The sequence below is a fragment of the Lotus japonicus genome, chromosome 1, assembly GCF_012489685.1.
Source record: "Lotus japonicus ecotype B-129 chromosome 1, LjGifu_v1.2".
Taxonomy (NCBI): Eukaryota; Viridiplantae; Streptophyta; class Magnoliopsida; order Fabales; family Fabaceae; genus Lotus; species Lotus japonicus.
Window position 1 is genome coordinate 93,938,284 of NC_080041.1, and position 22,558 is coordinate 93,960,841.

The 22,558-nt window shown below is 34.6% G+C and overlaps 2 protein-coding genes and 1 long non-coding RNA gene across 3 annotated transcripts; 1 reads left to right on the forward strand and 2 right to left on the reverse strand.

Annotated features, from left to right (window-relative positions):
• Positions 1–409: 409 nt before the first annotated feature.
• LOC130727958 (uncharacterized) lies at positions 410–2,347 on the reverse strand. The gene is made up of 4 exons (XR_009015496.1): positions 1,934–2,347; positions 1,391–1,518; positions 1,223–1,286; positions 410–786 (listed from the first exon to the last, which is right to left on the reverse strand). It is a non-coding gene; the product is annotated as an uncharacterized LOC130727958 (long non-coding RNA).
• Positions 2,348–4,152: 1,805 nt separating this feature from the next.
• LOC130712592 (F-box/kelch-repeat protein At3g23880-like) lies at positions 4,153–7,946 on the reverse strand. The gene is made up of 2 exons (XM_057562420.1): positions 7,791–7,946; positions 4,153–5,310 (listed from the first exon to the last, which is right to left on the reverse strand). Exons 1-2 carry the CDS (start codon positions 7,944–7,946, stop codon positions 4,528–4,530), a joined length of 939 nt encoding a protein of 312 aa, XP_057418403.1. The 3' UTR covers positions 4,153–4,527.
• A 975-nt stretch (positions 7,947–8,921) lies between these two features.
• LOC130727956 (trihelix transcription factor GT-3b-like) lies at positions 8,922–10,999 on the forward strand. Its single transcript, XM_057579269.1, has 2 exons — positions 8,922–9,530; positions 10,117–10,999. The coding sequence occupies exons 1-2, from the start codon at positions 9,186–9,188 to the stop codon at positions 10,648–10,650; spliced, it is 879 nt and encodes a 292-aa protein (XP_057435252.1). The 5' UTR covers positions 8,922–9,185; the 3' UTR covers positions 10,651–10,999.
• Positions 11,000–22,558: the final 11,559 nt, after the last annotated feature.

The window sequence follows — 22,558 nt, forward strand, 5'->3', positions numbered from 1 at the left end:
TATAATGTTAACAAACAAGAAGTTATCAATTCAGAGCATTCCCAGTATGAGACCTTTTGAAGTAAACTAAACTGGTGACTAAAACTATTCTTTTCTAAAAAGGTGGTAATGAAGTAAAATTTCCAGTTATAAGTGAATTATCATAAAGAAAAAAGGATTACATAAGATAAATTCCAGCATGGAGGCATGAAATTCCAAGAATTTCATGAGTTATTCTATAATAGATTAATGCAATGATACAAGAAAGGAATATTAATAACGGTACAAGGAGATAAAAACACAAACTCAGATAACATGAAGGTACTATATATTTCAAGGTAGCAATGTAGATAACATGTCAAGAGGTAACTTTTGAAAGAAATATTTTACTCTGTCCAGAATATTGCAACTGATAAAAAAGATAGTAAAATATAAAAAAACAATCTGATTCATTTAATCCACATGTTCTTTAAGAAAGCAACTGATGTTGAGGTGGCAGAAGTATGCTCAGAGATAGGGTAAGGAATAAGGTAACACATGATGAGTGCCTTGTTTAGTTGTTAAATAGCTACTCCTGACACCCAAATCCTTGTACCGTTGTACACTTGTATGGGTAATCAAGAGAAAGAGATCATTACTACAGGAAATGTAAATCACTAAATCATAGCCTCTGAACAGCTTCAACTGTCTTCTTCTTCCCAGTGTACATAACCACAATAGCTTTTGGAGAAAAGATACCAGCAGATTGAAAACAGTTAGACGTGATCCATCCCCATAGAGAATAGTACGACCAAGTTTTCTAGTAGCCTGCCCAGCAGTTAATGAGGGGAGAATCAATTAAATGAATGATGAGTGAAAGATATTCCAATATGAAGGGTAAAACATGGCATGGAAATGCTTTCATTGTCTTAAATAAACAAAGATAAAAAACAGAGTAAAGGAAAAGCTAAGAACACAGATGGATTTGTGAGTCAACTATCAATTGAAACTTTTGACATAACATCTCAAGCTATACACAAGGTCTGTGAAATTTTATTTATCTTTTAAAAAAAGAGAAAACTGTATAATGGATGCAAATATAAATAGAGAATTTGTCCATACAAGATCTCAACCAAATTGGAGATATTCTAAACAGCAGAGTTCTACTCAAGAATTTTAAATAACTCATTGGAAAGAAAAACAAAAATGACCTATGCACATGCTATAGTAGACAATAGCCATGAAAATGCTCAAATACACTGACCTCTACCACTGTGGGGTCAAGATCAATGCCACATGAGGCCATCCTGTTGCATCACTATCTCCACCTGAAGCCAATGGGATGGACAGGAAATTGGCATGGACCTTCATATATACTATGTATTGATAATGGTGGTTAGAAAGACAAAATAACCACATCACCCATATATACCTGCATGTCAATTGAAGTCCCCGTAGTTACAAAAAATAATCCATGCAACAAGCCTCTAAATGGTCTTATGTCAGCTTCAATCTAGGGCCTCAATCAGCCAACATTGCCGCAGCTAAGAATGCTACAAGCTGCATTATAACAAAGCATATAGTGTCATGCAGATATTCAATTTAATGATTCTCCAAAGGACCACAATCTCATAACCAACCAAAAGATAAAACTCTATGCATTGGGAAATAGTCAACCGTATCACTAAAGCCCAAGTTCTGTGAAATAAGTGTAGTCCTGGCAATTACTGAAGACGTGAACATAAAAATGGTTAATACTCAAAGAACACTATACTGAAGATGTGAACATAAAAATGGTTAATACTTAAAAGCCCATTAATCGCAGTGGTTGGCTGAAATACTAAAAGATTGCAAGTATGATTAAGTATTCAAAAATACCTCTGCAACAAACCTCTCCTCCTAGGATAGTTAATGTTTCAATTTTCAAATATCAACCACCAACCTTCAATTTATTTTCTCCCAGCATTAAAATTACCTGCTTCTTCCTAGTTTCACGACTCTGAAGCTGAGAAAGTGAGATTCCTATTGGGATTGGGATTGGGATATATTTTTCTTTCCTGCATTTCCTTCAGGCTGTCTCCTTTCTTTAAGTTATTGTACCTGAACAAACAAAACTAAAAATTTAAATCTTAAAACTAGCATCTTTCAAACCGATAAAAATACTCTTAAATCATAAAATTCAAATTGCTACGACTTCGTGCTGACAACTTCTCTTTTGTTCGACTAGATCCTCGTACTCTTGGTTAACTCTGATTTTTTTGTTCACCATGGTCAAGATCCAGAGTTTCTGCCAGATGCTACAAATGCCAAGATTTAAATATATTTATGCATTTTGACTTAGTGAGAAGAAAGACAAAATTTTAGTGTTTTAAAGAATTGATTAAAGCAGTATTCTTTAAAAACAAAATAAATTTTAGAATTGAATAAAGCAGTATTCTTTAAAAACAGGAGTCTGAATTTTCATATTGTAAACAAACACTGATAGAATGAACGTGCAAAAATATGAGAAGAACAAGGAAGTTACAAAAGACGAAAGCAAGAAATGGTAATATTAACATCTCCCAAATCGTAATGAGCCAACTCCTGAGTTGTGGCAGCAATTCTTCGAAGAAATGCATACATCTAAGCAATAAAGGAATCAAGTGAAAACAAACCATCATGAGACAATACTTTGAGGATCCACGGCTGGAGATGAAAAGCAGTTGGGATGGTGGAAACAAAAGCCATGGACGGGGCGATTGTGAATACAATATATTGAAAGATTTTTCTCCTTTATGAATGGAAACAAGAAAAATTGTACCCTTGACCACTAACCTAGAAGGGTAGGAAACTATATTTATCAAGAATGATAATCATGTACGGGCATTAGAATGTCTTGTATTTTTTGTCCAGTGTCCACACCACTTTTATGTCATCATTGTGTAAGTTACTGGCATAGTTGTAACTTGAATTGTAAACAATGACAATTTATCATTATAGAGAATAAAAGTAATGTTAGAATATCATTATTCATATTTCTTCACACAGTCACACTGATGAGGAAGACCCATATAGTGTTATGAGGATTTAGCCAGTTTTGTAATATGTTAACACATAGAAATGCTTTTTGGAGTATGATTATTGTATATATTTACAATATGTTGTTCTTACCAGCCTGACCTTGCTTTTGCAACATGTGGGGTAAGAAATAGTTCTCATTTAATTAGCTAGATACATAAACATTACTACCAGTGGTGTGTAATTTGATGAAGTGTGAGTTGATTTATAAAAGTAATGATAGATGAATAGAGTGTTTGATTTGCAGGGGCTTTGTAAAACCTTACCAGCTATATCTCAGTTGGGCTCTTTAGGTGAGTTCAAAGGAATAGCAAGCTCTCATATAGTGGTTGCTCCAAAATCTACTCTTAGACTCTCCTTTTTTCCTTTTTCCACTCTCTAAAGGTCTTTTGCCTTTTGTGACGTTTGGTGGTAAAATTACTGTGAAATCATCAAACACTAAAACAGGGAGTTAATCAGTGATAGTTCAAACAAAAGGCATTCAAGGATCCAAAATTATAATTGAAGAGAAATAGGATAACTAGCATTTCAGCAACTGCTTGTCGAATAATAGAAGTTGGATGAGAATATAATCAATACTTTCCAAGTTACATTATTCACCGTCACATACTACACAACTCATTGTCATCATGAAAATTATACTTAAGAAAGGAGTTTCCACCTCCCACCAGAAAAAAACTTGAAAAGTCAGAACAGAAGCTCCTGCTCGATTACAACAAAGTGCAAACAAGTACCTCTGCAGGTACTTGTCCGAAAAATAAATCATCAAACTTCATTAAGAACCACATGCATAATAAGATTTAATTTGTTTAATGTATAATGTATAATGCATTATGCAAGATTTGAAGCAAACGTGAAATTTGTGTAGCAATTAGCTGACATTTAAATAAATATACTAGTTACTTGGCATAACATCTAGATCCTAGTTCCAATTTTAGAAAAATGATTTATTTACCACCTAATGGAATGCATGATTGTGAATTCTAAAAAAACATAATACATGACGAAAGAACCAACAAACTCTAGCTGCAATTAACAAACCGATTTCTCAAGTTGCATTTTCTGTCAACCGCCAATTAACAATGACTGTTACAATTGATGCAAGAGAGGGGGAAGAGAGAATGAGAAAGAGAGAGATTTCAAAAACTTATATGTAATGTATTGATTATCATTCACAAATAGTACAAAGAGTAACACTTGCATAGAGGAGTTTAACTAGGAAAGCTTACAACAGAAGCTTGTAACTAACTGAACAAATCAGTTACAACAAGCTAACAACCACTAACTAAAAGCACCAGCTGGCACAGCCGCACAGCTCCTCATTATAAACTGAGGACTAACACTCACTCTAATAATGATTCAAAGTAATTAGAACAAACATGACATGAAATGAAAACATGTAAGGTCCAATTGATGGATTGAAGGATTCTTCAAACATAGCATCTACATCCTACTTTCAAGAACAAGGTGATAATTGAAGGATTCTTCAAACATAACATCTGCATCCTAATATCAAGAACAAGGTGATATCAAACTTTCAACATACACGTCAGGGACCATCCAACTAGTGATGTTTTGAATTTGGGGAGTTTTAAAAGTGCAATCTCTGAAATTGTAAACAACTAGCTGTGATTGGAACTCCAGCAGCACTTCGTCATCCTCTGAAATATGAAGCGTCTTGGTATACGGGGATTGTTCCCCCATGCTAGGAACACTGAAAATTTTGGTCCAGGACTCTTTATTTCCATACTCCTTCATAAGCCAAACATCAGAAAACTCATAATGGTGAGTAACAATGCACAAACAATCCCTCAACACCCCCAAAGTCAAAGCTGCATCACCGCAATCGGGTAGCGAAAGTTCTTGATAACATTCCTTCCCCAAATCAAGAGAAACAATAACCCAACTCGAATCAACAGACGCCAACCAATTAAGACTGCCACTCACAAATCTTCCTGTTTCATCAAAAGGGACACCTGAAGGAAAATCTTGAATTTGCCTCCAAGAATCTGAACCCAAAGTGTAAACCTTCACTTGTGTTTTGTAACCCCCACTACCACTATCACATTCATAGCAGAAAACTGCAACAACTTTATAACTATCACTGAAATGATCATAGCCAAACCCATAAATTGTGTAACTACCTTCTCGCCGTGGATTTTCCAAAGACCGCAATTTCTCGTCTAAATCTGCCAAGTCAAATTGGTTTCTTGAAACTAAGATTATACTACTTTTTACCGAGAAAGTCAATTGTTGAAAAAACAGACAGCCACATTTTTCTAAATAGGTAATAACCTATCAAGACTAAGAGAATAATGTAATTTTAACTTTACAATATAATTAAGAGTTAAAAAACTTTTACAATTACAATAAGTTATAATTTTAATAGGTTAAATATTATTATATAAATATAAATTTATTCAACTTTTGTCATAATTATTTTCCTTTTTAATGCTTCCTCAAGTCATTTTTACTAATATATAATATATCAAAAAAAATTAAAGAGTGTTTCAAATCATACACATAAACATTATAATTATAATAGTAAATATTTTATCTAAATAATTTATTAATAAATATTATTTTATTATTAATTAATTTTATTTCTTAATATTTGTTACTCATGAAAATATAAAAATCAATTTTTAAGTTTATAAAGGTTATTCTTCAATACAAAAGAAAGACATTTCAGATAAGATGAGATGAGTTGTTCAAGTCCTCTCTTACTTCGTGCATGGCGATGACCATGTAACAACGTGATTGACCAACTAATATGTTTAAAACCTCACCCATGGTCCTCCTTTTCTTCCATGCAATTTCGTGACATTGTTTTTGTTGCACTTTAGACCCTTGATGCAAACACATGGAGAAATATATTGAAAACATAAGTTAATTAAGAAGTTTGAAAAATATTTAAGTATCCCTATTTCTTAAGGAAGTACTAATTAGTGTACTATTACATGGATTTAGGGACTAGGGAGATTTTGTTTTTTTCTCTTGTCGACTTCATTTTTTTCTTCCCCGTGTGCTGGGGTGGGGAGCTTTGGAATTGAGTTACAAGAAAACAAATTAGCTTGATCTTATAGAGGGTGGAAAGAGGCCAAAACAACACTTTCTATATATAAAGGGGGCAATTGGCTGTTTTGTATTGGTTGAAGTACCATTTGTAGTCCCCATAGGATAGCTCAAGTGGTAGAAGCTGGGGACATATGGGTTGGGTAGGGGGATGTTCATGGATCGATTCCTGACATATGTAATTTATCTTTCCGATGTACAAAAAAAGTACCATTTGTAGTTCTTTTAAATAAATTTTGGCTAATAGAAAGAATCAATTCCTCCGTTTTTAAATAACGGTCTACTTAAAAAAAAAAAAACTTGTTTCACAAATTTAGAATTACAGCAGATTATTAATTGATTTTTTCATGAGAAGAATAAATGATGAGAGATAAAAGCAAACTTTATAAGGTAAAAAGTTGATAATATTAATTACATTTCTTAATATATGTTTTTTTTTCTAGACAATTATTTTGAAACGGATGGAATAATAATGCTTAAAGTAACTAAAAGAAAAATAAAAATGAGTCTGACGCGGATGAAATATAACTAATTATTGAAAGAGTGTTTAGCATTGTATTAAAAAGGGAGTAATAGTAGGATCTCACTCAAATTCTCACTTTGCGCATAATGGATTTTAGCAATTCAATATAAATAAAACAACCCAAGAAATTATAATTGGAGCGTTTGATATCACTACAATTACGCTCCATAATGAATGTGGGGTTCACAAATCGTTTTCGAAGGAGTAGAAATTTGTAATAAACACTACCATAAGTCTATAACAATAAAAATGACCACTCTATAATTATCAAATAAAAATCTTACATGAATCACGAAAAGTAAAAGATCGAATAATTCTTTTTCTTTAGCGGCAACATTGGGATCTTCAAAATATATCCATGCAAAAGTAGATAAATCTAGAGGTTACAACATCCTTGGTATCGCGGTACCCAAGCCTCCTTTTTCATGTCACAACCCCACGAACGCGTAAAAAGTTAAAGCATTACACAAAAAAACGAAGGTTACTAAAAGCAAAATAAAGAAGCGTTAGAAAACTTAGTTATGAAATGTTTAATTTCTATAACTAAGAAATTTAACACTGTCATCCAATATTTTTTTCGCTTACAAGAATCTTTCAAATCGGAAATATTCACATTACGGTGAGTTAATTCTTTTAGTTTATTTTTTTTCATCCGCAAAACTTGAAACTAAGATATTATTTTTAAAAAGAACCATGGTATTAAGAAGAATTTTGAAATGCAGAATACTGAGTCATAATTGACCGTAATACTCAGCCAAATTAAAATCTTAATTAAAATGTAAAATACTCATCCTGGAGACGTTCTTGATATGCCATTTCAATGGCGAAGTCAATGTCACATCCATAGTAATATTCATATGGATCAACACCTTGAACGTAGTTGGAAACTCCCCTCTAGTCTTTTGGAAAATATAAATTTTTGATCTGCTTAGGACGCCTTAATTTCTCTCAAATTTGCGCTCAAATTGAGATTGGAACAAGCACGTAGATCAAAAGATTCAAGATTAGGGCATTCATTAAGCGCAAGCAAGCCTTTATTAGTAAGCCTATTTCCCGGAGCTGGAGATGACATAACCAGACATAGTTTGTGCAATAGCAAACGCCTCATCATCATACTCCAAGTCTTTGTCTTCCACATTGTTAAATTTCAACACTTTCAAATGTGGACAATATTTGCCCATAAAATTTTAAACTCCTCCAACAATGTAAGCTTCTTTATTGTCTCCCTGAACTGTTCATATGAAACTTCCCAGCAAAACTGGGCATAAACCTCATAGAGGTGACATGAACAAGCCAGGTTGACACGAAAAGGCACAGGCAACGCATATGCCATTTACATTTATGCCCTTTTAACTTCTATTCTATCTTGACCGCTAATTCGAGAAATATTATAAGAATCTTAGATCTATTATCTAATGGTATTTGATCATTGTGCACCAATGGATAAAAAAAAATTTACCCACCCTAGTGGGCACCTATATTTTATTTTATTTTTTATGACTAGCACCTATATATATCTATCAATTTTCTCTCATATATCTTTCTATATTATTCTAGTTACACACCTAAGAGATTTACCCATCTTTATCCGGAGAAAATAGAGTAAAAGAAAGCATAGCCTCCTAGTGGTGGATGTTGTGACTCGTGGGGATAAAATAAAACATCCGCGGAGCGAGACTTTTCACATCAGCGTGACGAAACTTTGACGCAATGGGAATGCCAATAAACAACAACAATTGAAAACAGAGAAAGTTTCCGCGTAGACAGATGACAATGAGTCCTCATGTCATGTGATTCATAATATCTTTTTTGAAAAATAAATAAAAAATCATCTACTTTAAAGACAAAACATATAACGAGTACAGTTATATATTAAAATAATTTATAATAAAATAAAATATTTTAATTTGATGAAATAAATATTAGAAAAACAATTATGCACTGCTTTTAGTTTGTTACAACATGCACTTATTCTTTTATTACAATACTAATTACTTCAATAATATTTTCTTCATTTTATTAGGAGTTTCTTTCATATCATATCTAAAACATTAAAAAACAAAAAATGTTGCAAATTCGTTGCATGAAATCTCCCATATTTATTTATTTTATTTTTTCTGTTACATTATATTATTTATCATATTCTTTAATTTATTGTCATTTGTCATGTACCCCGTACCAATCTCACCTCCTATTCGAAATCTATACATTTCCATAGATGTCTATGAATGTAAGAGAAAAGAATGATACATATAGCTTTCATATGGAATTTTTAATTCCCCATGAAATGTAGTCTTTGACACCTAAGCAAAAGAAAACCTCTCCTTTTTCTCTTCGATGTTAAGCGATTCACACTTGCTGTTCACACTATACCCCCCCACCTACATATATATTCTCCCTTCCTTTTTCTCTCTCATCTTTTTGTCCCCCTCTCTCCTCATCAAAACACCCCAAAATCTTCTTCTATATCATTTAGAACCTCTTCTACAATCTTCTCTTCATTCCGGACATTGAAGAAGGATACTGGATTCAAGTCCCATCACGTTCGCTTTGGTTTTCATTTTCTTCTATAATGGAGGGTCATCAACTCCATCACCAACACCATCGACGAAATCAGCATCAGAATCTGAATCAGCATCAACATCAGCAGCAGCAGCAGCAACAACAACAACACGCTCATAACATAATCGCTAGTGCTAGTGTAAGCGCGGATGTAACGGATAGGTTCCCTCAATGGAGTATTCAAGAGACAAAGGAGTTCCTCGTGATCCGTGCAGAGCTGGATCAGACTTTCATGGAGACAAAGAGGAACAAGCAGCTTTGGGAAGTCATCTCCAACCAGATGAAGGAAAAGGGTTACCATAGAAGTGCAGAGCAGTGCAAGTGCAAGTGGAAAAACCTCGTTACCCGCTATAAGGTATTTTTATTCATCTGTAGATATATACATATATCTTATTCATCAACCCGAATAATAATATTCTATCCACCAAAACCGTGTTTTGTTATTATTAATCACACACACACGCACATATAAAAAAGAGATAATTTTAACCCCTTTCTTTTTGGCTTTTTCAATAGGTTAGGGGGTAAGCTTTTCCCTTTCATGATTAAAGGGATTTTTCAAAAGTATTTGTGAATTTTGTTTTACATATAAGGTTTTTTACAAGAAAAACCTGTTTGACAAATTAAAAGAGTTTTTTTACAATTTTTTAACAGCTAAAATTAAATTCATGCAATACATTAAGGGGTATCAAAATCCATTTACATAAGTTGAAGTTTTTTTACAAATTAATTTTAGTTCTTAAAAAGCATATTGTAAAGACTAAGAACATGTACTAAAAACTAAAAACATGGTTGTTTGTCAAACTGAACACTAAGAATTGCCATGTAGTTTTTTTATAGATAAAAGTTGGTGTTTTTTGTGATGCAGTTTTATGTTATGAGCAATATCAGGGTTTCTTATATAGTAATAGTAGTGTTATTTGTGTTTTTGAGATTTGAAGGGATGTGAAACGATGGAGCCTGAAGCCTCAAGGCAGCAATTTCCATTTTACAATGATCTTCAAGCGATTTTCACGGTGAGGATGCAGAGAATGTTGTGGGCTGAAGCAGAAGGAGGGTCCAAGAAGAAGGGGGTGCACCTCTCTTCCGAGGATGATGATGATGGCAATGAAGAGAGTGAGGGAGATCACAACAAGGCTGGTAACAGCAGAAAGAAGAAAAAGAGTAAGGTCGCGGGCGGAGGAAGCGGTGGTGGTAGTAGCAACTTGAAGGAGATTCTAGAGGAGTTCATGAGGCAACAAATGCAAATGGAAGCTCAGTGGATGGAGGCTTATGAAGCAAGGGAGAGTGAGAGAAGGTTGAGGGAGATGGAGTGGAGGCAAGCCATGGAAGCATTGGAGAATGAGAGGGTAATGATGGATCAGAGATGGAGAGAGAGGGAAGAGCAAAGAAGGATCAGAGAGGAAGCTAGGGCTGAGAATAGAGATGCTCTAATCACAGCTTTGCTCAACAAGCTAAGAAGAGAAGATATGTAGGAATTTCTTGGTTAGCTAGCTTTTATGTTGTTTCTTCTCCTGATGAAGCAAAGCCCAGTTTGAGAGGTTTGTTCTAAGAACTCTCTAATTATGTAGAGATTAAATAGCTTGATAGATATTGTGGTTATTGCCATGTTGTTATGATATCTCTCTTCTTTAGTTTTACCAACTAAGGCTTTCTTTGATTTAGCAAAAAAATACAGGTTCTTTACATTCTTTGATTATAAAAACTTATCCACTCATTAGTTTTTTTTTAATGGTCAAATTTTACCTCCAACTTATGAACAGTTCTTATTATTTAAACTATTGATATTTAGTGTATATTATTTACGATATGCTTATTTTAAGCTAAAATTCATATTCACAATGAGAACTTATTATTTGGTGCATGGAGGACAAAACTTAGTAATTTTTCCCTCTAATTTTGTAGTAGTCACTGGCTAGTAATTATGTTTTTTTGTCATGCAGCTATATTATGATTGAGCTTGAGATCTTTTGTCTCCCTTTGTCAAACCAATGAATTTAGGTCTGGTTAATTAAAAAATATTCGGATATGACATTTATAATTTTACATTATCAATTTTTAATTAATATGATATAATTTTATTGACAAGATATAGATGAGACACAATTTAATTACATACACTTGTAATCTCATTCAGAGACGACGATGGCCAATGTTTAATGTATATCCCAAAATATAAGAGCACAATTTGTAGTATCTAACTAAAAAACCGGGCGAAAAGATGCATGAAATATTGTCCACAAGATAATAATGCTCATCGTTCTTCAGACAAAAAAAAAAGATAATGCCATGATCATAATGTCTATCCATATATATGGAGACGCACAATTTCAAGATTAATGGAGCATTTGCTAAAAGGCCACACTAGACAAAGTGAGGTTACTTTCATTTATGATTAAAAAAGAAAATGGTGGAAACCGGTTTTATATAATGATGCTACTCCGATCCTCCATACTTCCATGTGTATGTATAGCTGGATATAGTATTTTCCATTCAGATAAGAATTGTTCATGTCGGTGTGCAAATGTGGCTACATTGTAAAGGGGGAGTCGACAGTGTGAAATGATGATTTGTGTGAGGGTGAGTTTCATATTTGGCATTTTCATAAGGAAAAAGATTTGATGTGATCCCACACTCTGCTGACATCCAATAAATACTTTAAGTGAGAAAAAAATGAAAATAGAGAAATAATAGATATGATTTATAATAAATGTGATTAAAAGTTCAAGGTAGATAAAAAATGTGGTGTTTGTTACTTGTTAGATGTCTAGATGATGACTTGAAAAATAATTAGCTAGTTTTCCTTTTAGATGAATCATGACCTGCAATTTGTGGATGCGTGTCATTTTGTCAAAGCTTAACCAATGTATATGCCATGAAGTTAATATTTTTGATAGCTAGCTAGCTAGCAGGGTTCATTTCTGCATGCAAGAGTTCATATTCCAAATGGTTATTGACATATTGACTACTTGTGTATCTGAGAAAGCTCATCATAGCTGCTGAAAAGTTTCCTGCCTCAGGTATGAATTTATGACTTGAAAGTAGTGCTTATAAAACAAAAATGACTTTTAAGTAGTTTTATTATAAGCACGTAGACACCTTTAATAGTATAGAAGTACCTATTATTTTCTATTTTTTCTGTTTACATCTCACATTTATCATATCATATAACACATTTATTATTTCTCACTATTTTCCTCCTTTTTAGAGCATCTCCAATGTAAGATTTTTAGTTCTTATTTCTGAACTAAGAACCTAAGAACTGAGTTCTTAACCATATGACCTAAGAACTGGGTTCTTAACCATATGAGGGGTCTGACGTGGAGTTCTTAAGAATAAGAATTAGATCTCTTATATAAGGAGTTTTACTTTTTGAGTTCTTAGCATGAAAAAATAATTTTCTTTTCTCTCATTCATCAACTAATATTTAATTTAAGTTTGAATTAGCATTTAAATTAAAAAGATGGGAGGCCGGGCTGGAGGGGCAAAGACGAGTGGGAGAAGAGTGGTGGTGGTGGTGGTGGGGGGAGAGGAAGAGACAGAGCAGAGACCAAAGTGATAGAGAAATTAGAAAGATAATGTCAACTGTACAATGAAGAGGCCAATTTGACGGCTAAAAGATTGCTCAAATAGCACTTAACGTACCAAATCAACTTTTCCATTAAAGTTTACTAACTTTCTTAAGTCAAGGCTAATTTGACTAACGTCTGCTACTTTCAGGACTGCCAGAGCCATTTTAATCATCTAAGAACCAACTTGTAAGTGAGTTCCATTTGTAGGGATCAAAATAATCATTTACCCAATTGCTTCAATTTTTCCTAAGACAAACCGGCCATTTGGACATGAGTTGATTTGCAAGCAATTAATTTATTCATGATTTCAAAGTGGACCAATTTAGACTAATCAGATAACTAACTTGTGTTTCAACTAACTAATTAAGTTTTTTATTGACCATACCAATGTTCTCTATTCACACCTAATTTTTTTTTATCAAGAGCTACATGTGAAACTTTCCAATTTGTATGCATTATATTCCCAGCGTAGGCATATTTTTTTTTTAATTCTTCCTTGATTTAAAATATAAAATTATTGATATGTCTCTCGTGCATTTCTCGTCTAAATCTGCCAAGTCAAATTGGTTTAAAATTAATCTATGGGACTTTTGAAGTTTGGCATATGTTCTGGATTCCTTCGACGTAACCTTTATTATCTCTCTATAACTAAATTGCGACGCTAAGACACAATAGATAAAAAATGATGAACATAAGTACATAACAACAGGTTGAATTGTGTAAGTGTTGCTTAAAACTTTTTTGCAATAGTATTAGTTTGTTCAAATCTTCTTTCTAAATGATTTTAGTGTGAACAGATTTATTGGTTGAGGTCTCAGGATGAGTACAAACTTTTGTCTAGCTAACAAACAATCAAATATATGTTTTTGGCTGTTTTTGTTTATTGCTTGCATTATTAATCCTGATAGCCTATAGCTAAGTTTGGAATTTGAATGAGTGGTACTGGTACGTAAAAAGAATAATTCATTTAAATTGTGATTCCATTTAGAGTAGAGTGGCCTAAATATTAGACAAAGCGATGCTAAGCTCTGTGCTACATGGCACCGACACAAACACATCCTTCCCAGCACGCAAATTAAATGCACTCATGATGATAGCTTGATATTGTGCCTAAGAAGCTGTTCCCAGTTCATGTGGTTTTGCTCGATCTGTCTACAACTTTTTCTTTCTTTATTAATACAAAAGAAAACAACCCTCAAAGTTCAACTACAAACGCGTTCCTAGCAGAAAACATTTACCAAACATATATATAAATTTATCACCGACTCTATGTAAAAAAAAATAAAAAGTAAATTTTTTCTTCTTGGTTAAGTAATTTCTAGAGGTTTTCTTCTGCAATTTTTCAAATAGTCAACCTGGTTCAGAAGTGAAAGGCTCAGGAATATTCTTTAATTAAACAAACAACAATTATAGGTTTGCACTCCACTTTTTTACGATCTTATTTCCACTTATTTCTTTTTCTTATCTTCTCATCTTTTCTTATTACGTCACATATATGTCACAATAATACTAAATATTAAAAACTTGCAGTGATCTTGTGCCAATTTAGTTGCATCCACTTAATTCAATTAATTTTATATTATGTAAAGACAAGAAATTATTTTAAGTGATTTAATTTTTTTTTCTTTCAAAAAGAGCAATATTACTAAAGAGAAATTATATTTTTCTATATTAAGTGAAGTACATGCTGAAGCAAGGACACAAGGTTTTAGGAAAGGTAGGGACGTCGTGGGCGGTCACATGAGAAGAAGAATAAGTCATTTTTGAGTCTGGTAATAGTTTTGAAATCCGAAAACATCTTTAATTTTTTATCGATCACACCTTGTAACTGCGTAGTCTACACACCTTTAAATTGAGTCAACTACGCACTTTTAACTACGTAGTGCATAGTTGCACCGGCCACTTTGAGTGTAATTGATGATGCACATTCTAAAACTTTCAATTTCTCAAACTCTCAATTTTCAATTAAAACACATGTTACACACTAATTTGACCGTTAGTTACTAGTATATGTTAATTCCTGTGGTAATTCAGATTCTATAAATAGCACTATTTTCACACAATTCTTCATCCATTCATTCTTTCTTTCTAAATGGATAAATGTACTACTGTTGTTATGTTTAATAAATGGATAAATGTACTACTGTTGTAATGTTTAATAAATGGATTTTACCATTTTCATTTGTTATGTTCTGATTCTGTAATGTTTACTGTTGAGTGTGTTAATAATGTTGTGGGTAAATGTAATGTTTCCATATCTGTTAGGCAACATGAGTTTGATAAGTTGTCAACTTATAAGTCAAAAGGCCCCCCTTGGTAGTAAACCTCATCCACATCTTCATCTTCATCCTCATCCTCTGACTTTTCCAACTCCTCTTCGTTCTCATCATCATTGTCTTCGTCCTCCGGCTCATCAACCATCAGCCCACCTGCACAGTTTTCTTCTTCTCGCCTTTTGTGTTCTTACATCGTGGGGTGCCTACGTGATGGGCAACCACAGGCATCACGGGTTTGATGACTGTGATTCAGAATTTTTGTCCTTGCCATTTGTATCAAACAGTAGGATCTGGTTTATTTCACTGTCAACACGCACTTTAAAGTGCTTTACCTTCGTACCTTACAGTGGGAAGGTCATGCACTTTAAAGTGCGAATAGAATCCCACACGCACTTTCAAGTGCGAAAGCCACGCACTTTCAAGTGCGAAAGCCACGCACTTTAAAGTGGGTAAGTAACGCAATTTAAAGTGCATAGGTAATACTTTTGGAAGTGTGAAAAATAACCAGAAAGCGAGAAAGCTAACCGTTTTCACGCGAAATCGAGCAAGAATGTAGGGGTGGTGGGCGCTGCAGTAGGTGCGGCGGCGGAAGCCTCTAGGTCAAGGAGATCCGGCGGCGGTGAGCGCTGCTCGTCTCCGGCAGTGGCGGTGGCCAAAAATGGCAAGAAGAAGAAGAAGATACCGAAGTGAGAATGAGGAAGTTTGGAAATGAAATGTGTGGTAGGGGTGGTGGATTAGGGAAAAATTGAAATGAAATGTGGGGTGGTGGTTTTGAGAAGTTATGAAAAGTTTTTTTAAAGGGTATTTTAGTATTTTCACACTTTCAAGGGGTGAGAACTATCACCTTTAAGTTTTCATCGATGAATTGGGAGAAAGGGACTATGCAAAGGATATCCAAGATATCTTTTCAAAAATTAGGGAGGTTACATCATGTTTATGTTCAATAGCGGCGCATGAAAGGAAGATGCTTCAAGGTAGGGTGTGTGCACTATGCCACATATCAAGACACATGGATGTGTATCAGAAGGTTCAATGGCATGAGGTTGGAATGAGCTTATCTTCATGTCAAGAAAGCTTTGTATGTGGTGGTTAAGAGACCCCCCATAGTGATTCATTAGTCTTCCTTCCACCCGTTAATATGAGTCACACACATCTACAATGGAACTTCTTCATCTGTCACTTGCGTAAACCCCCTGCAACTTTTATGTTATCTTGGCCCCTGCCACTGCCATCACGTATGTCATACTAACAAGGAGCCAAAGCTACGACGTCGTAATAACTCCTCATCCTGTTATGCACCTTGGCTCGTTCATAACGGGTCACAGAGGAAGTCCTTTGCTTGTACCCACCATCCTCCACGCTCCTGTTTTGCTAACGATGCAGATGTAGTTGCCTTATCTAGCGGTGTCGGCGGCTCTACCCAACCATAGTTTTCTCTTAATAAATGTTGTTCGTTGTTATTTTAGAAAATAATTTTAAACACATTAACACACACGCACTTGGCCGACCATCCTGTTGCTTTTTTTTGGGTAGGCCAAAGAATTGCATTAAAAGGGGGCACAAGGGGTGCCCCAGCCCTTAATACAAGAGAGGGAAGAGAAAAGAAAAAGAAAGCAAAAAGTACACCAGATAGTTAGAACAGCCTTTGACAGAAACTAGATAGCTAATAGTATCATCAAATAACCTCCAAGCATAGCATTGGGTGAGATTGCCATTCAAACAGTGTGTACGAGAATCCCTTTATCTTGGCTTTTAGCCAGGACCAAGACTTTAATTGAATCAAGTCTAACACCTTTTGAATATTAACTTCTTCATCCTTGAATATCAGTGCATTTCTACTATACCAGATGACATTAATTGCTGCAATCCATATGGCCCAAGCACCACTCCTCCATCTCTGATTTCCATATCCCTGCAAGAATTGCATGAAGTTCACAGTGCAGTCCTGCGGTAAAACAGAAGAAACTCCGCACCAATTATACAGAAACATCCAGACCCTCCATGATAGATTGCAGGAAAAGAAAAGGTGAGGAATGCTCTCAACTGAGGAATGCTCTCAACTGAGTGCAGGCGCTGTCTCAAATTATCTCTGGTTGGTATCCTACCCAGAATGGCTCTCCACGCGAGAGCCAAAGCGTTAGAGGGTGCCTTAACAGCCCACAAGTCCTTAAATATTCCTCCCTCTACTGGCTGAACCTGTCGATGTAGAACACCGTAAGCAGATTTTACGGTATAACTTCCGGACACCTCATTTGACCATGCCCAATAATCTGCTCTGCCCCGCGAAGGTGAAAAGACGCTGACCACAGTCCTCAGATTCGCTAGTAGGTCCTCCTCCTGCCTTGACAGAAACCGATTCCAATTGAATTCCCAATTCCATACCCCTGCGACCCAAGTTCCGCAGTCCCGAACCAGATTGTCCTGTTGAGCAGAAGCACAATAAAGTGCATCGTATCTATCACGCAACGGTTCTTCCCCGATCCAGACATCTTTCCAAAAGAGAACAGAATCCCCTTCCCCCAAGCGTCTAAGCAGCCCAGTATCGAACCACGCGCCATGTTGACCCCCATAACACTGACTATTCAGGTCCTTCCACCAAGCAGATGCTGTAGCGGGCACATTACCGTTGTATTTTGCAAATAACATCTTACTCACCAAGCAGTATCTATCCGTCATCAATCGCCACCGCCACTTTCCTAACAACGCTTTGTTAAAATCCCCCCAATCTCTCAGCCCGAGACCTCCCATAGCTTTCGGTTTACAAATCGCATCCCAACTCACCCAAGCCATCTTGTTCTCCCCCTCCTTCCCACCCCAAAGGAAACCCCTCATCAAGCTCTTACATTTCTTTCTAATTCCCACTGGCATTCGGAACACTGACAGAAAGTACAAAGGGATTGAGGCTAAAACACTCCTTATAAGACAGATTCTGCCACCGAAGGATAAAGAGTTCCGCCTCCAATTTGACAGCTTCTTTTGTATTCTTAGAATCACCGGATCCCAAAAGGACAATCTACAAGGACTGCCACCAACCGGAAGACCGAGATAAGAAAAGGGAACCGACATGATCCTACAGTTCATCACCGTAGCGTACCTCATCAAAAGATTACCATCCACCGAGATCCCAACCAATTTGCTCTTGCTAAAGTTCACCTTAAGTCCCGACACTAGCTCGAAACACCAGATGATACACTTGAACACCACTACATTTTGAGCCGAGGCTTCTCCTATGAAAAGGGTGTCATCAGCGAACTGTAGGCAAGAGACTTCAACCGGTGCTTGCCTCCCCACGCGAGCTGGCTTAAGCTTATTACACAAGACAGCCCTTTTTACTAAACCATTAAGCCCCTCCGCCACTATTACAAAAAGAAAAGGCGCCAAAGGGTTGCCTTGACGAAGACCCTTATGCATTTTGAACTCAGCAGTGGGACTACCATTCACCAATACTGAAACCGAAGCGCACTCTAAGCAACCACGAATCCATCCGATCCACTTCTCACTGAACCTCATCCTTCTGAGCATATACTCAAGAAAATCCCAATTAACTGAATCATACGCTTTCTCGAAATCCACCTTTAGTACTAAAGTTGGAGACTTCTTTCTCTTCATATCATGCACCGTTTCATTAGCAATGACAACACTATCCAGCATACTTCGACCTCCCACAAAAGCAAATTGGGTCTCGTCAATAAGTTTTCCAAGCACCAACTTAAGTCTATTTGCTAGGATCTTCGACTCCACATTGTACATGCAACCCACAAGCGAGATTGGCCGGAAATCGTTCAAACCTTGCGGAGAATCCACCTTTGGTATAAGAGCAATGAAAGAAGAGTTAGAGCCACTTGGCCAAACCCCATTGGCATGAAACTCATCCAACACTCGTTTGAAATCTTGTTTCATCAACTCCCAAAATAACTTTAGAAATTTAAAATTTATCCCATCCGGACCTGGGCAACGATCACCTTCACAGGACCAAACAGCTTCCCTAATTTCGTCTATACCAAAATCTGCAACTAAGGCTTCACTATCAATCGCAGATAGCTGATTAAAATTTACCCCATCTAGTCTTGGAGCAATCCCCACCTCTCTCTGGAATCGTCTTTCAAAATACTCCTTAATTTCTCGCTTCACCACACTCGGTTCCTCTTGCCAAGAACCATCAATATTAAGGCCCACCAAGGAGTTTGCTCTTCTCCGCCAATTCACCGTTCCATGGAAGAATCTGGTGTTCGCATCACCTTCCCGAAGCCATCTAATACGATACTTTTGGTGCAATAAGGACTCGTGGAGGTTTGCTACTCTCCAGAAATCAGCTTCGAGTTCTTTTCGTCTAACTTGTGCATTTTGTGGTAAAGTGGCAGATTCTGCTTCTTTATCTAAATCATTCAATTTTTCTGCAATTTCTTTCTTCTTTAAATTCAGATCCCCAAACACTTCTAAATTCCATTGCTTTAGCTTGAGCCTCAGAATTTTCAGCTTTTCCTTCAATGCATAAGCGGCCCAACCTTGGATCTGAATTTTTTCCCATTCCTCTTCCACGAAGGCTTTGAAACGAGAGTCTTGCAACCAGCAGTTTAAGACTCTAAACGGCCTCGGTCCCCAATCCTGTCTTGACAAGCGAAGTAAGACCGGAGTTGCTAACCATCTAAGTCTCTATTGTGATCCCTAGTGGTGCTTTTCGTGTTGGCTAGTCTTTTCTGACCACTGTGGGGACGCTTGTGCTGGGGATTTTTTTTACTATTTTGTGGGTTAGTAATCTTAGGCTTTGGGGTTGGTTGCTCTCTTACTTTGCCAGTTTTTATCTTATTGAGAAGGGTTGTGTATCTTGTCAATTTTCTCAAATATAATTGTATTGAGATATTTTAATAAACAATTTATTCTCAATAGCATCATGTGTATACTCTATACATTTTAGAAGACTTAAATAATATATATAAATATATATTAAACATAATAAATTATACATGACTTAAACATATATAGTTATAAAATATACTCGTATGAGGTTTTATGATAAGCCAAGCCATTGTATTAAAAGAGTATAAGGGGTGCAACCCAAATACAATGAGAGAAAATAACATAGATCATAAAAAGCAGAGGAAAATTTACTTGAACTTTATCTTAAGACCAATAGTAATAAGTTATTAATGATCGTTTTTTCATTTCTTTAACTATTAATTATTAAATTTTAGTTTCTTATACAAATAAATAATTTATTAATAGTTAATTAAAAGTAGTTAGAATATTTATTGTCAGTCATAAAGTGAGGAAAAAATTCAAAATAAGTAAAGTTTTTATATAAAATTCTTTTTTGCAAAATTAAGAGATTTTATTCATTACAAAAAAGGGGGGAAACCCCAAGAGAAGTGAACATACCATATTGTTATTATTTTAAAGGAATTTCAAATTATCAATAATTTTTTATAAACAAATAGGAAGAATTAAAACTAATTAATAATAAAATACTATTTATCAATAAATAATTTAGAAAAATTAATTTAATAATGTAGCTATATGGTATTTACTATTAAATATAACATACATATGATTTATTTAACAAAATTATTTAAAAATTTTAAATAATTTTTATATATTATGTACTGGTAAAAATGATTTGGGGAAGCATAACATAGTAAAATAATTATGACCAAATTTTAATAAATTTATATTTAATAAATTCTAATTCATAAATATCAATTCTTTTTTTCCTATTTAACTAAAAAATAAATAAATTATTAAATTTAATAAATATTAGTTATTTACACAAGGAGAAATCTAATACTATTTATTGAAATGTGTTAACATACTAATTTTTTATTTTATATATAATTTAAAATTATTTAATATTTATCTAAACTTAAATAATTTTATGTAATTTTAATAAAATATTGTAAATAAATTCATGCATCGCATAGCTGGTATTATATCTAGGGATTTGGATCCTCTCCTGCAGAAGTTCTCCCAATTCCTCTACAGCAGCCTTTTTAACCATTGGATTAATCAAACGAACAAGAAATATGCAATTAATAAAACAATAAAAATCACTATTACATTAAAATTTAACCCTCAGATTCATCTCACGGTTCAAACCAATAAAATTCAATATTTCTCTTCCTCTGTTGGGTCTGTTCCACCACCACCAGTAAAAGCTGTAGCGCCCCCTTCCCACCTCTCCCCTCTCCGTCGCACTCAAGCGGCGCCGATCTCAGATATGGAATTCATTCTTGGATGGTAAAATTCATTCTGGAAAATATGGAATTGGATCCTTATTTTGCATGTTGAACAGTATATAAATAGATAATTAATTTGATTTTGTCAAAAATGCGTCATTGAGCCATACATGATACTGGTTCTGGGTCTTGAAAAAAAAAAGCAATGGAATGGAAGATTCAGCAACTTTACCCACGAAAGAGAAAGGTTGATTTTTGTCTTGCAGATCTTTTCGGTTTGAACCATGAGATGAATCCAAGGGTTGTAAATTAATTTAACAGTTATTTTTATTATTTTATTAACAGCACATTTCTTGTCCGTTTGATTAATCCAATGGTTAAAAAGGCTGCTGTAGAGGGATTGAGAGAGCTTCTGCGGGAGAGGATCCAAATCCTATATCTAGTGAGTTATTAAAGTAAGAATTTTTTCTCATATTAATTGTCATTTAAAAAACCAACTGTCATATTTGTAATGCTCATGTGTGTAATAAAAATCTGTCATTAAAGAAAAAACTGATAATAAGAGGGCATTCATTTTTTTTTATCTTTATTCTCCTTATTTAAAAGTTCAAATAACTCTTAAATATTTTACCTAATTACCTATGAATAAGGTTAAAGATATGAGTTTAATTTTGATGCACTGACGGTGTAAAGTTTTTTTACACCGTCAACCAATCAGATTTCAAGGATGTGACATGTCAATTAAAGAAATTAAATGAAAAGAGAGATTTTCTCACATCCTTAAAATCTGATTGGTTGACGGTGCAAAAAAACTTTACACCGTCGGTGCATCAAACTTTTTCTCTAAAGATATTAATAAATAATTAATATGATAAAAATTAAATAGTGATTAGTAAAAAAAATTAATATTATTCTATAATACCTTTTCAAAAATATTAAAAGTGCAGAGGAGATACAGATAATGGCCTATTTTCTATGTTTTTTATTTATTGTACTAATTTTACTTTATCGCTCACCATCTTTTATATATAGCCTCAACAAGGATGTCCCTTTTCCATCCTCCAAGACAAAATGGTGACCAACGTCAAGTGTCTGCGTTTTGCCTTTGCAATTATGTGCATTGCTTTAATTTTGGCCTCAGGTAATAAAATTCTCACTTCGATTCTTAATTTTGTTGTTTGCTCAGTAAAAATACTTTCAATAATATTTGTACCGATTTTTCCTCATGTAAACTGATAATAACACCCACAAAACATTGGTACATTCTCTATTTTTTTTTCATGAAAATTACTTGAGAAACTATAGATTCCTTTTATTAATGTCTTGGTGTGTTCCCAAATTCTTTTTTCTGTTTTCTACTCTAGA

What these genes read in the sequence shown, in the direction of transcription:
- LOC130712592 (XM_057562420.1), bottom strand. Translation starts at nt 7,946, where the DNA reads ATGGCATATGCGTTGCCTGTGCCTTTTCGTGTCAACCTGGCTTGTTCA. An exon ending in AGGAGTTTAAAATTTTATGG is followed by an intron (nt 5,311 to 7,790) that starts GCAAATATTGTC and finishes TAGTCTTGATAG; the next exon opens with GTTATTACCTATTTAGAAAA.
- LOC130727956 (XM_057579269.1), top strand. Translation starts at nt 9,186, where the DNA reads ATGGAGGGTCATCAACTCCATCACCAACACCATCGACGAAATCAGCAT. An exon ending in ACCTCGTTACCCGCTATAAG is followed by an intron (nt 9,531 to 10,116) that starts GTATTTTTATTC and finishes TGAGATTTGAAG; the next exon opens with GGATGTGAAACGATGGAGCC.